The sequence below is a fragment of the Chiloscyllium punctatum genome, chromosome 1 (genome assembly GCF_047496795.1).
Source record: "Chiloscyllium punctatum isolate Juve2018m chromosome 1, sChiPun1.3, whole genome shotgun sequence".
In the NCBI taxonomy this organism is placed as follows: Eukaryota; Metazoa; Chordata; class Chondrichthyes; order Orectolobiformes; family Hemiscylliidae; genus Chiloscyllium; species Chiloscyllium punctatum.
Genome location: NC_092739.1, coordinates 171,476,817 through 171,489,981, shown reverse-complemented (window position 1 = coordinate 171,489,981; position 13,165 = coordinate 171,476,817). Strand labels below are relative to the sequence as shown.

The following is a 13,165-nucleotide window of genomic DNA, read 5'->3' as shown; positions in this document are numbered from 1 at the left end:
GTCCCACAGGGGTCTGTGCTGGGACCACTGATGTTTGTGATATACATAAATGATTTGGAGGAAGGTATAGGTTGCCTTATCAGCAAGTTTGCAGATGATACTAAGTGGGCGGCACAGTGGTTAGCACTGCTGCCTCATGGCGCCAGAGACCCGGGTTCAATTCCCGCCTCAGGCGACTCTCTGTGTGGAGTTTGCACATTCTCCTCGTGTCTGCGTGGGTTTCCTCCAGGTGCTCCAGTTTCCTCCCACAATCCAAAATAAATGTGCAGGTTAGGTGAATTGACCATGCTAAATTGTCCGTAGTGTTAGGTGAAGGGGTAAATGTAGGAGTATGGGTCTGGGTGGTATACGCTTCGGCGGGTCGGTGTGGACTTGTTGGGCCGAAGGGCCTGTTTCCACACTGCAAGTAATCTAATCTAAGATTGGTGGAGTAGCAGATAACAAAGGGGACTGTCAGAGAATGCAGCAGAATATGGATAGGTTGGAGAGTTGGGCAGAGAAATAGCAGATGGAGTTCAATCAGGACAAATGTGAGGTGATGCATTTTGGAAGATGCAATTCAAGAGTGAACTATACAGTAAATGGAAAAGTCCTGGGGAAAATTGATGTACAGAGAGATCTGATTGGTCAGTTCCATTGTTCCCTGAAAGTGGCAACGCAGGTCAGTCAAGTGTTCAAGAAGGCATACGGCATGCTTTCCTTCATTGGATGGGGTATTGAGTACAAGAGTTGGCAGGTCTTATGACTTTGGTTTGACAACATTTGGATTAATGTGTATGGTTCTGGTCACCACATTACCAAAAGGATGTGGGTGCTTTGGAGAGGGTGCAGAGGAGGTTCATCAGGATGTTGCCTGGTATGGAAGGCAGTAGCTATGAAGAGAGGTTGAGTCGATTAGGATTATTTTCATTAGAAAGAAGGAGGTTGAGGGGGGACCTGACTGAGGCCGACAAAATCGTGAGAGGTATCGGCAGGCTGGATAGCAAGAAGCTTTATCCCAGAGTGGGGGACTCAATTACTCGGGGTCATGAGTTCAAAGTGAGAAGGGAAAAGTTTAGGGGAGATATGCATGGAAAGTCCTTTATGCAGAGGGTGATGGGTGCCTGGAACACGTTGCCAGCGGAGGTGGGAGGGTCAGGAACAATAGCATCATTGAAGATGTATCTAGGCAGATACATGAATGGGCAGGGAGCAGAGGGATCCTTAGAAAATAGGCAACAGGTTTAGACAGAGGATCTGGGTCAGTGCAGACATGGAGGGCCAAAGGGCCTGGTCCTGTGCTGTACTGTTCGTTGCTCTATAATTAGCAGACCAAACTGAATAAAATATTTATCTGTGAAAAGTTTGATTCATGCAATTCGTCTTGTGATTAGTTTCCTCCCAGTGAAAACCAGTTGTATGTTTTCATCTCAAACTGACTGAGAGATTCTTTTTTTCCAGGTTCAGAAGGTTGTACTGAGAGAGGTAAAATATCTCGAGACGGTGTTTGTGGCAGACAAACAGTTGGTGAGTTTTTAAAATGTATTCACAACTTGTGGGTGTCGCTGGCTGCCTGTCCCTAGTTGCCCTTGAGAAGGTGGGGGTGAACGGCATTCTAGAACCACTGCAGTCCATGTCTGTAGGGTAGACCCACAATGCCCTTAGAGAGGGAATTCTAGGATTTTGACCCAGCAACAGTGAAGGAATGGCGATGCATTTCCAAGTCAGGATGGTAAATGGCTTGGAGAGGAACTTAAAAGTGGTGGTGTTCCCATATATCTGCTGCCTTTGTGCTTCTAGGTTGAAGTGGTTATCGGTTTGGAAGGTGCTGTCTGAGAATCTTTGGTGAATTTCTGCAGTGCAACTTGGAGATAGCACAGACTGCTACTCCTGAGTGTCCATGGTGGAGGGAGTTGATGTTTGTCGATGTGCTGCCAATTAAGCAGGCTGCTTTTTTCTGGAAGGTGTCAAACTTGATTGGGTGTTGTTGAATTGCACCCATCCGGGCAAGTTGGAAAGATTCCATCACACTCCTGACTTGTGCCTTTTAGATGGTGGATAGACTCTGGGGAGTCAGGAAGTGAGCTACTTGCTGCAGTATTCCTAGCCTCTGACCTGCTCCTATAGCCCTTTTGTTTATGTGGCACGTCCAACTGAGTTTCTGGTCAATGGTAGCCCCCAGGATGTTGATAGTGAGAGATTCAGTGATGGTAAGAATATTGAATGAAAGGGGCAGTGGTTAGATCGTTTCTTATTGGTGATGGTCATAGACTGGCATTTATGTGGCTTGAATGTTACTTGACACTTCTTTTGCAAAACCTGGATATTGTCCAGTTCTTGTTGCATTTGAACATGGACTGCTTCAGCATTTGAGGAGTCAGAAATGGTGCAATCATCAGTGAATATCTCCACTTCTGACTTTATGGTGAAGGGAAGGTCATTGATGACGCAGCTGAAGAAGGTTGGGCCGAGAACACTACCCTGAGGGACTCCTGTGGAGATGTCCTGGAGCTCAGAAAACTAACCTCCAACAGCCACAACAGTTTTAATTTATGCCAGGTATGACTCCAACCAGCAGAGTTTGCTCCCTGATCCCCATTAATTCCAGTTTTGCTAGGGCTCCTTAATGCCATTCCTGATAGAGGGCTTATGCCCGAAACGTTGATTCTCCTGCTCCTCAGCTACTGCCTGACCTACTGTGCTTTTCCAGCAACACACTCTCGACTCTGGTTTCCAGCGTCTGCAGTCCTCACTTTCTCCTTGATGCCTCAGTTAATCGAATGCAGCCTTGATGTCAAGGAAAAGTGATGCATTTTGGAAGGTCGGACTTGTACAATGAATATAGGATTAAAGACAGGATTCTTGGCAGTGTGGAGGAACAGGGGGATCTGGGTGTGCAAGTACATTCCCTCAAAATTGCCACCCAAATGGATAGGGTTGTTAAAAAAGCATATGGTGTTTTGGTTTTCATTAACAGAGGGATCGAGTTTAAGAGCTGCGAGGTTTTGCTGCAGCTCTACAAGTCCCTGATGAGGCCACACTTGGAATATTGTGTCCAGTTTTGGTCGCCCTACTATAGGAAAGATACAGAGGCTTTGGAGAGGGTGCAAAGAAGATTTACCAGGATGCTGCATGGACTGGAGGGCTTGTCTTGTGAAGAGAGGTTGACTAAGCTTGGACTTTTCTCTCTGGAGAGAAGGAGGAAGAGAGGTGACCTGATCGAGGTATACAAGGTAATAAGAGGAATGGATAATGTCAATAGCCAGAGACTTTTCCCCAGGGCAGGATTGACTGGTACGAGGTGTCAGATATTAGGAGGACGGTATAGAGGAGACATCAGAAGTAGGTTCTTTACGCAGAGAGTTGTGAATGCATGGAATGCATTGCCAGCGGTGATGGTGGAAGCAGAGTCATTGGGGACATTTAAGCGACTGCTGGACATGCACATGGAGAGCAGTGAGTTGAGGGGTGTGTAGGTTAGGTGATTTTATTTTACATTAGGATTAATCCTCGGCACAACATTGTGGGCCAAAGGGCCTGCTCTGTGGTGTACTTTTCTATGTTCTATAAATTCCTACTCTGCTGTGCAACGGAACTCTTTAGTATGGAAGGTTTTTGTGGCTGGGATCAGGTATGGGATAGTGAAATTCGTGATTGAATGATCAACGAGCATTTGTTTTCTTTTCAGTTCGAGAAACATGGGAGTAGAGATGCTACAGTGAGGCACTTGCTTTCTGTTGTCAATACATTGGACATGGTGAGTGTGGAGAGATTTTAAATCAACCTGTTTCAACCTTTGAAAACACACCTCTGGAGTGGGTGGCAGTTGCTGCCTGCCCTCCTTTATCTGTGATAGGGACACTACCTCAGGAGGTCTCCTGTTGAATATGGAGCTGTGTTCACACTGATGAAAAGTTCACCTTTCCCTTCCATTTCTCTCATTCATTCATTCATTTTTAGTGGGTTGTGTGCATTGCTGGCTGGGCCAGTATTTATTGTCTATCACTAGTTGTCCTTTGAGAAGGTGGGGTGAGTTGCCTTCTTGAACTGCTGCAGTCCATGTGCTGTAGATTGACCCACAATGCCCTGAGGGAGGGAATTCCACGATTTTGACCCAATGACTTGAAGGAACGGTGATATATTTCCAAGTCAGGATGGTGAGTGGCTCGGAGGGGAATGGGAAGGCAATGCCAAGCGATATTATTGCTCGACTATTAATCCAGAAAACCAGAATAATGTTTTGGGGACTCAGGCTCGAATCCCACCATGGCAAACGGTGGAATTTCAATTCAATAAACGAAGTCTGGAATTAAGAGTTGACTGATGACCAAGAAACCATTGTCAATTGTCAGAAAAACCGATCTGGTTCATAACTGTTGTTTGGGTAAGGAAATCTGCCATCCTTACCTAGCCTGGCCTACATATGACTCCAGAGCCACAGCAATGTGGTTGACTCTCAACTGCCCTCTGAAATGGCCCATCAAGGCACTCAGTTGTATCAATCGCCAGAAACTCCCAACAAAGAAATGGAACTAGACGGACCACCTGGCATCGAGCTTGGAACCAGAAAAGACAACGGCAAAAACACAAACAGCTCTGTTGACCATGCAAAGTCCTCCTTACCAAAACCTGGGGGCTAGTGTTGAAATTAGGAGAGCTGTCTCTCAGACTGGTGAAACAACAGCCTGACACAGTCATACTCACAGAATCATACCTTACAGACAATGTCCCAGACCCCAGCATCACCATTCCTGGATAGGTCCTGTCCCACCTACAGGAATGACCCAGCAGAGGGGGGGGGAAGCATAGTGGATACAGTCGGGAGGGAGTTGCCCTGGGAATCCTCAACATTGACTCCAGACCCCATGAAGTCTCATAGCTTCAGGTTAGAGATGAGCAAGGAAACCTCCTGCTGATTACCACGTACCGCCCTCCCTCGGCTGATGAATCATTACTCCTCCATGTTGAACAACACTCAGAGAAAGCACTGAGGGTGGCAAGGACACAGAATGTACCCTGGGTGGGGGATTTCAAAGTCCCACCACCAAGAGTGGCTCGGCAGCAGCATTACTGATCGAACTGGTCGGGTCCTAAAGGGCATCGCTGCTAGACTGGGTCTGGGGCAGGTGGGGAGGGAACCAACAAGAGGGAAAACCATCCTGACCTCATCCTCACCAATCTCTGGCTGCAGGTGTATCTGACCAGGACAGTATCGGTGAGAGTGACCACTGCACTGTCCTTGTGGAGACAAAGTCCCACCTTCACATTGAGAATACCCTCCATCGTGTTGTGAGGCACTGTCACCCTGCTAAATGGGACAGAGTTCAAACAGATCTAACAACTCAGGACGGGGCATCCATGAGACACTGTGGGTCATCACCAGCAGCAGAACTGTACTCCAGCACAATCTGTAACCTCATGGCCCGGCATATCCCCCACTCAACCATTACCATCAAGTCAGAGGATCAACCCTGGTTCAATGGAGAGTGCAGGAGGGCATGCCAGGAACAGCACCAGGCAGACCTGAAGGTGAGGTGTCAGCCTGGTGAAGCTACCAAACACGAATACTTATGTGCCAAATGGCATAAACTGCAAGTGTTAGACAGAGCTAAGCGATCCCACAACCAACAGATCAGATCTCCTTAGACTCGAAATGTCAGCTCTTTTCTCTCCTTACAGATGCTGCCAGACCTGCTGAGATTTTCTAGCATTTTCTCTTTTGGTTTCAGATTCCAGCATTTGCAGTAATTTGCTTTGATTTAGATCAGATCTAAGTTCTGCAGTCCTTCAACATCCAGTCATGAATAGTGGGGAGCAATTAAACAACTCACTGGAGGAGGAGGCTTGACAAATATCCCCATCCTCAATGATGGAGGAGCCCAGCCCAGATAAGGCTGATGCACTCACAACAATCTTCAGTCAGAAGTGCCAAGTGAATGATCCATCTCAGCCTCTGCCAGTGATCCCCAGCATCACAGACACCAGTCTCCAGACAATTCAATTCACTCCACATGATAACAAGAAACAGCTGGGGACACTGGTTACTGCAAAGGCTATGGGCCCTGATTACATTCTGGCAATAGTACTGAAGACGTGCTCCAGAACTTGCTCCCCTAGCCAAGCTGTTCCAGTACCGTTACAACACTGGCATCTATCCAACAATGTGGGAATTTGCCCAGGTACGTCCTGTTCATAAAAAACAGGACAAATCCAACCTGATCAATTACACCCCATCAGCCTACTCTCGATCATCAGTAAGGTGATGGAAGGGGTCAGTAACAGAGCTATCAAGCAGCACCTGCTCAGCAATAACCTGCTCAGTGACACCCAGTTTGGGCTCCCCCAGGGTCACTCAGCTCCTGACCTCATTACTGCCTTGGGTCAAACATGGACAAAAGAGCTGGATTCCAGAGGGGAGGGGAGGGGAGGGGAGGGGAGAGGGACAGCCCTGACATCAAGGCTGCATTCAACCGAGTGTGGCATCAAGGAGCCTGGACAAAACTGGAATCAATGGGTATCAGGGGCAAACACTCCTCTGGTTAGAGTCAAACCTGGCACATAGGAAGATGGTCATGGTTGTGGAAGGTCAGTCATCTCAGCTCCAGGACATCTCTGCAGGAGTCCCTCAGGGTAGTGTCCTAGGCCCAACCATCTTCAGCTGCTTCATCAATGACCTTCCCTTCATCATAAGGTTAGAAATGGGGATGTTCGCCAATGATTGCACAGTGTTCATCACCATTCATGACTCCTCAGATACAGCAGTCCATGCTCAAATGCAACAAGAACTGGACAATATCTAGGCTTGGGCCAACAAGTGGCAAGTAACATTCGGGCCAAAAACATGCCAGGCTATGACCATCACAAATAAGAGACAATCTAACCACTGCCCCTTGACAATCGTATCACAGAGTCCCCCACTGTCAACATTCTTGGAGTTACCATTGACAGGAAACTCAACTGGACTCACCACATAAACACAACAGCGACAAGAGCAGGTCAGAGCCTCGGGATACTGCGGCAAGTAACTCCCCTCTTGACACCCCAGAGTCTATCCACCATCTACAAGGCACAAGTCAGGAGAGTGATGAAATATTCCTGACTTTCCTGGAATAGGGTGCAGCTCCAACAACACTCAATCAGGTTTGACACCATCCAGGACAAAACAACTCACTTGATTGGCATCACATCTACAAACATTCAGTCCCTCCAGCATCAGTGGTCAGTAGCAGCAGTGTGCACTGTCTACAAGATGCACTGCAGAACTTCACCAAAGGTCCTTAGACAGCACTTCCAAACCCATGACCACTTCCATCGAGAAGAACAAGGACTGCAGATACTCGGGAATACCACTCCTGCAAGTTCCCCTCCAAGCCACTCACCATCCTGACTTGGAAATATATCATTGTTCCTTCACAGTTGTTAGGTCAAAATCCTGGAATTTCCTCCCATTTGCATTGTGGGTTTACCCACAGCAGGTGGACTGCAGTGATTCAAGAAGGCAACTCACCCCCACCTTCTCCAGGGTAAATAGGGATGGGCTATCAATGCTGGCCAGCCAGCAATGCCCAAGGCCAACAAATGAATAAGAAAAATAACTGAAAGTGTGTTGTTCCCATGTATCTGCTGCCCTTGTCCTTCTAGATGGAAGTGGTTGTGGGTTTGGAAGGTGCTGTCTGAGGATCTTTCGAACATATAACATACAGTGCACTACAGCCCTTCTACCCTCGATTTGCGTCACCTTGTGAAATCAATCTGAAGCCCATTTAACCGACAATATTCCATTCTTGTCCATATGCTTATTCAATGACCATTTAAATGCCCTTAAAGTTGGCAAGAACACACGCACGAAGCAACCCACTGCCCTGCGGCTGAACATTTCAATTCCCCCTCCTACTTCACCAAGGACAGGCAGGTCCTTCCATTGCCAAACCTTAAGCATCCGATGCCTGGACGAAGAGCACCTCATCTATAACAGAGAATAATTAACTAAGAACTGTTTATAAATTATTTGGATGTGAGCATAAGAGATGTAGCGGACAGCAAAGAAGGTTACCTAAGATTACAACAGGATCTTGACCAGATGGGCCAATGGGCTGAGAAATGGCAAATCGAGTTTAATTCAGATAAATGCGAGGTGTTGCATTTTGGGAAAGCAAATCTTAGCAGGACTTATACACCTTAATGGTAAGGTCCTAGGGAATGTTGCTGAACAAAGAGACCTTGGAGTGCAGGTTCATAGCTCCTTGAAAGTGGAGTCGCAGGTAGATAGGATAGTGAAGAAGGTGTTTGGGATGCTTTCCTTTATTGGTCAGAGTATTGAGTACAGGAGTTGGGAGGTCATGTTGCAGCTGTACAGGATATTGGTTAGGCCACTGTTGGAATATTGTGTGCAATTCTGGTCTCCTTTCCGATCGGAAAGATGTTATGAAACTTGAAATGGTTCAGAAAAGATTTACAATGATGTTGCCAGGGTTGGAGGATCTGAGCTACAGGGAGAGGCTGAATAGGCTGGGGCTATTTTCCCTGGAGTGTCGGAGGCTGAGGGGTGACCTTATAAATGTTAACAAAATCAAGAGGGGCATGGAAAAGGTAACTAGACAAAGTCTTTTTCCTGGGGTGGGGGAGTCCAGAACTCGATGGCAAAGTTTAGCATGAGAGGGGAAAGACAGAAAAGAAACCTAAGGGGCAACTATTTCACTGAGGGTGGTACGTGTATGGAATGAGCTGCCAGAGGAAGTGGAGGAGGCTGATACAATTGCAACATTTAAGAGGCATTTGGATGGGTATATGAATAGGAAGGGTTTGGAGGGATATGGGCCGGGCGCTGGCAGGTGGGACTAATTGGGTTGGAATTTCTGGTCAGCACGGATGGGTTGGACCGAAGGGTCTGTTTCCATGCTGTACATCTCTCTGACTCTATGACTCTATTTACCATTCCTTATTCTAACCAATATGTTAGCTACCTTTGATAGTACTAGTCCAATAAAACTCCCAATTAAGATTTACACAACAAGACTTCTTATCTCAAAACCAGGCAGTTTTCGTGCTTCTATTCGGATCTTCCTGTGTCGTTATCATCTTCTTCCTAGGGATTTCTGTGTCACAGGTTACTAATCGAAAATGTACTTTTAAGAGAGATATTTTTCAAGCAGTCTGTTACACGCTGGGATTTGATAATTCTCCTCCCAACTGTTCAATTTCCCTGGTCTGATACCCCAGAACAACAGGTTGTGTCATTGGCCTTTAAGCTTGCCAATATACTCAATTCAAACTTGATTGGAAATTGGTATTTTTTTCGGAGAATAATTTAAACTGATTGGCCTAGTTCGAATCTGTTTTTGTCATTTCCAGGCAATCAGCTACTGCAGTAGCTGGAACCCATGTAACATTGCATCTTATTGAGAACACTTGGTGCTGTCACTGCTAACTTTTAACTCTCATGCAAGGTATAGTTCACCCACATCTTCATAACACACCACACTTTTGGCTTAAAGTTGACGAGTTTACTACTGTTACAGGCAAGGCATTCTATGCCCCTACTACTCTCTGAGCAAAGAAATTACCTCTCACATCTGTCCTATATCTACCACCCCTCATTCCAAAACTAGGTCCCTTTGTACTCGGCATCATTATCTGAGGAAAAAGACAGTCACTGTCCAACCTATCTAACCCTCTGATTATCTTGTATGCATCTATAAAGTCACCTCTCAACCTTCTTCTCTCTAACAAAATCAGCCTCAAGGCCCTCAGCCTTTCTTCATACGACCTTCCCTCCATACCAGGCAACATTCCAGTAAATCTCCTCTGGACCCTTTCCAAAGTTTCCACATCCTTCCTATAATATGGTGACCAGAACTGTACACAACACGAGGTAAAAACAATAACAGCAGTTGCTAGAAACCAGAGTCTAGCTTAGAGCGGTGCTGGAAAAGCACAGCAGTTCAGGCAGCATCCGAGGAGCAGGAAAATCGACGTTTCGGGCAAAAGCCCTTCATCAGGAATACAGGCAGAGAGCCTGCAGAATGGAGAGATAAGTGAGAAGTGGGTGGGGGTAGGGAGAAAGTAGCATAGAGTACAATAGGTGAGTAGGGATGGGGATGAAGGTGATAGGTCAGGGAGGAGGGTGGGGGAAGGTAGCAAATGAGGAAACTGGTGAAGTCCACATTGATGCCCTGGGGTTGAAGTGTTCCGAGTGGTCTCCTCTAATTTGGGGAGACTGGACGCCTCCTAGCATACCGCTTTAGGGAACATCTCCGGGACACCCGCACCAATCAACCACTCCGCCCTGTGGCCCAACATTTCAACTCCCCCTCCCACTCTGCTGAGGACATGGAGGTCCTGGGCCTCCTTCACTGCCGCTCCCTCGCCACTAGACGCCTGGAGGAATAACACCTCATCTTCTCCCTTAGAACACTTCAACCCCAGGGCATCAATGTGAACTTCACCAGTTTCATCATTTCCCCTTCCCCCACCTCATCCCAGTTCCAAAGTTCCAGCTCAGCACTGTCCCCATGACTTGTCCTACCAGCCTATCTTCCTTTCCACCTATCCACTCCACCCTCCTCCCTTCATCCCCACCCCTACTCACTTGTTGTACTCTATGCTACTTTTTCCCCACCCCCACTCCCCTCTTATTTGTCTCTCCACCCTTCAGGCTCTCTGCCTCTATTCCTGATGAAGGGCTTTTGCCCAAAACGTCGATTTTCCTGCTTCTTGGTTGCTGCCTGAACTGCTGTGCTTTTCCAGCACCACGCTAATTTTGTACACAACACTCCCAGTGTGGCCATTCTAGAGTTTTGTACAGCAGTAACATGTCCTCATGGCTCTGAAACTTAATCTCTCTACCAATAAAAGATAAGCCTTCTTAACAACCCCATCAACCTGAGTGGTAACTTTCAGGATATCGTAATCTGCCTGCTCATCTACACTATCAAGAATCTTACCATTTGCCCAGTACTCTTTATTCCTGTTTCTCCTTCCAAAATGAATCACCTCACACTTTTCCGCATTAAACTCCATTTGCCACCTCTCAGCCCAGCTCTGCAGCTCTGTAACCTGCAGCATCCTTCAGCACTATCCTCAACTCCACTGACCTTAGTGTCATCCACAAACTTACTAGTCGTTCTACACCCTCATCCAGGTCATTTATAAAAATGACAAACAGCAGTGGCCCCAAAACAGATCCTTGTGGTATACCATGAGTAACTGAACTCCAGGATGAACATTTCCTATTAACCACCTCCTTATCACTGACTTCTTTCAGCTAGCGAATCTCTGATCCAAACCGCTAAATCACCCTCAATCCCATGCCTTCATATTTTTTGAAATAGCCTACCATGGGGAAACTTACTGAAATCCATATACACCACATCAACTGCTTTACCCTCATCCACCTGTTTGGTCACCTTCACAAACATCTCAATAAGGTTTGTGAGACACAACCTACCCTTCACAAAACCGTGTTGACTATCCCAAATCAAATTGTTCCTTTCTAGATTATTATAAATCCTATCTTTTACAACCTATTCCAACACTTCGTCCACAACTGAAGCACGGCTCACTGGTCTACAATTACCAGGGTTGTCTCTACTCCCCTTCTTGAACAGGGGGACAATATTTGCTGTCCTTCAGTCATAGAGTCATAGAGATGTACAGCACGGAAACAGACCTTCGATCCAACTGGTCCATGCCGACCAGACATCCCAACCCAATTTAGTCCCACCTGCCAGCACCCGGCCCATATCCCTCCAAACCCTTCCTATTCATATATCCATCCAGATGCCTCTTAAATGTTGCAATTGTACCAGCCTCCACCACTTCCTCTGGCAGCTCATTCCATACACGTACCACCCTCTGCATGAATAGACAATAGACAATAGGTGCAGGAGTAAGACATTCTGCCCTTCGAGCCTGCACCACCATTGATTATGATCATGGCTGATCATCCTCAATCAGTATCCTATTCCTACCTATCTCCTTGATTCCACTATCTTGAGAGCTCTATCCAACTCTTTATTAAACGAATCCAGAGACTGGGCCTCCACTGCCTTCTGGGGCAGAGATTTCCACACACCCACCACTCTCTGGGTGAAGAAGTTTTTCCTCATCTCTGTTCTAAATGGCCTACCCCTTATTTTTAAGCTGTGCCCTCTGGTTCAGGACTCACCCATCAGCGGAAACATGTTTCCTGCCTCGAGAGTGTCCAATCCTTTAATAATCTTATACGTCTCAATCAGATCCCCTCTCAGTCTTCTAAACTCATTGGTATACAAGCCCAGTCGCTCCAATCTTTCAACCTAAGATAGTCTCGCCAATCCAGGAATTGTCCTCATGAACCTACACTGCACTCCCTCAATAGCCAGAATGTCTTTCCTCAAATTTGGAGACCAGAACTGCACACAATATTCCACGTGCAGTCTCACCAGGGCCCTGTACAGCTGCAGAAGAACCTCTTTGCTTCTATACACAATCCCTCTTGTTATGAAGGCCAGCATGCTATTAGCCTTCTTTACTACCTGCTGTACCTGCATGCTTACCTTCATTGACTGGTGTACAAGAACACCCGGATCTCTTTGTACTGCCCCTTTACCTAACTTGACTCCATTTAGGTAGTAATCTGCCTTCCTGTTCTTGCCACCAAAGTGGAGAACCATACATTTATCCACATTAAACTGCATCTGCCATGCATCTGTCCACTCACCTAACCTGTCCAGGTCACCCTGTAATCTCCTAACATCCTCCTCACATTTCACCCTGCCACCCAGCTTTGTATCATCAGCAAATTTGCTAATGTTACTATTAATACTATCTTCTATATCATTAATATATTTTGTAAAAAGCTGTGGCCCCAGCACTGATCCCTGCGGTACCCCACTGGTCATTGCCTGCCATTCCGAAAGGGAGCCGTTTATCACGACTCTTTGTTTCCTGTCAGCCAACCAATTTTCAATCCAATCTAGTACTTTGCCCCCAATACCGTGCCCCCTAATTGTGTTCACTAACCTCCTATGTGGGACTTTATCAAAGGCTTTCTGAAAGTCCAGGTACACTACATCCACTGGATCACCCTTGACCATCTTCAGAGTTACATCTTCAAAAAATTTCAGAAGATTAGTCAAGCATGATTTCCCCTTCATAAATCCATGCTGACTCTGACCTATCCTGTTACTGCTATCCAGATGTGTCA

At 46.5% G+C, this 13,165-nt stretch overlaps 1 protein-coding gene across 1 annotated transcript in view; it reads left to right on the top strand.

Moving 5' to 3' along the window:
• LOC140480742 (disintegrin and metalloproteinase domain-containing protein 8-like) overlaps positions 1-13,165 on the top strand; it is a 155,160-nt gene that overhangs the window by 117,716 nt on the left and 24,279 nt on the right. The window contains exons 7-8 of the mRNA XM_072576048.1: positions 1,441-1,506; positions 3,668-3,736. Coding sequence (XP_072432149.1) covers positions 1,441-1,506; positions 3,668-3,736 — 135 coding nt within the window. The remainder of the gene's footprint in view (positions 1-1,440; positions 1,507-3,667; positions 3,737-13,165) is intronic.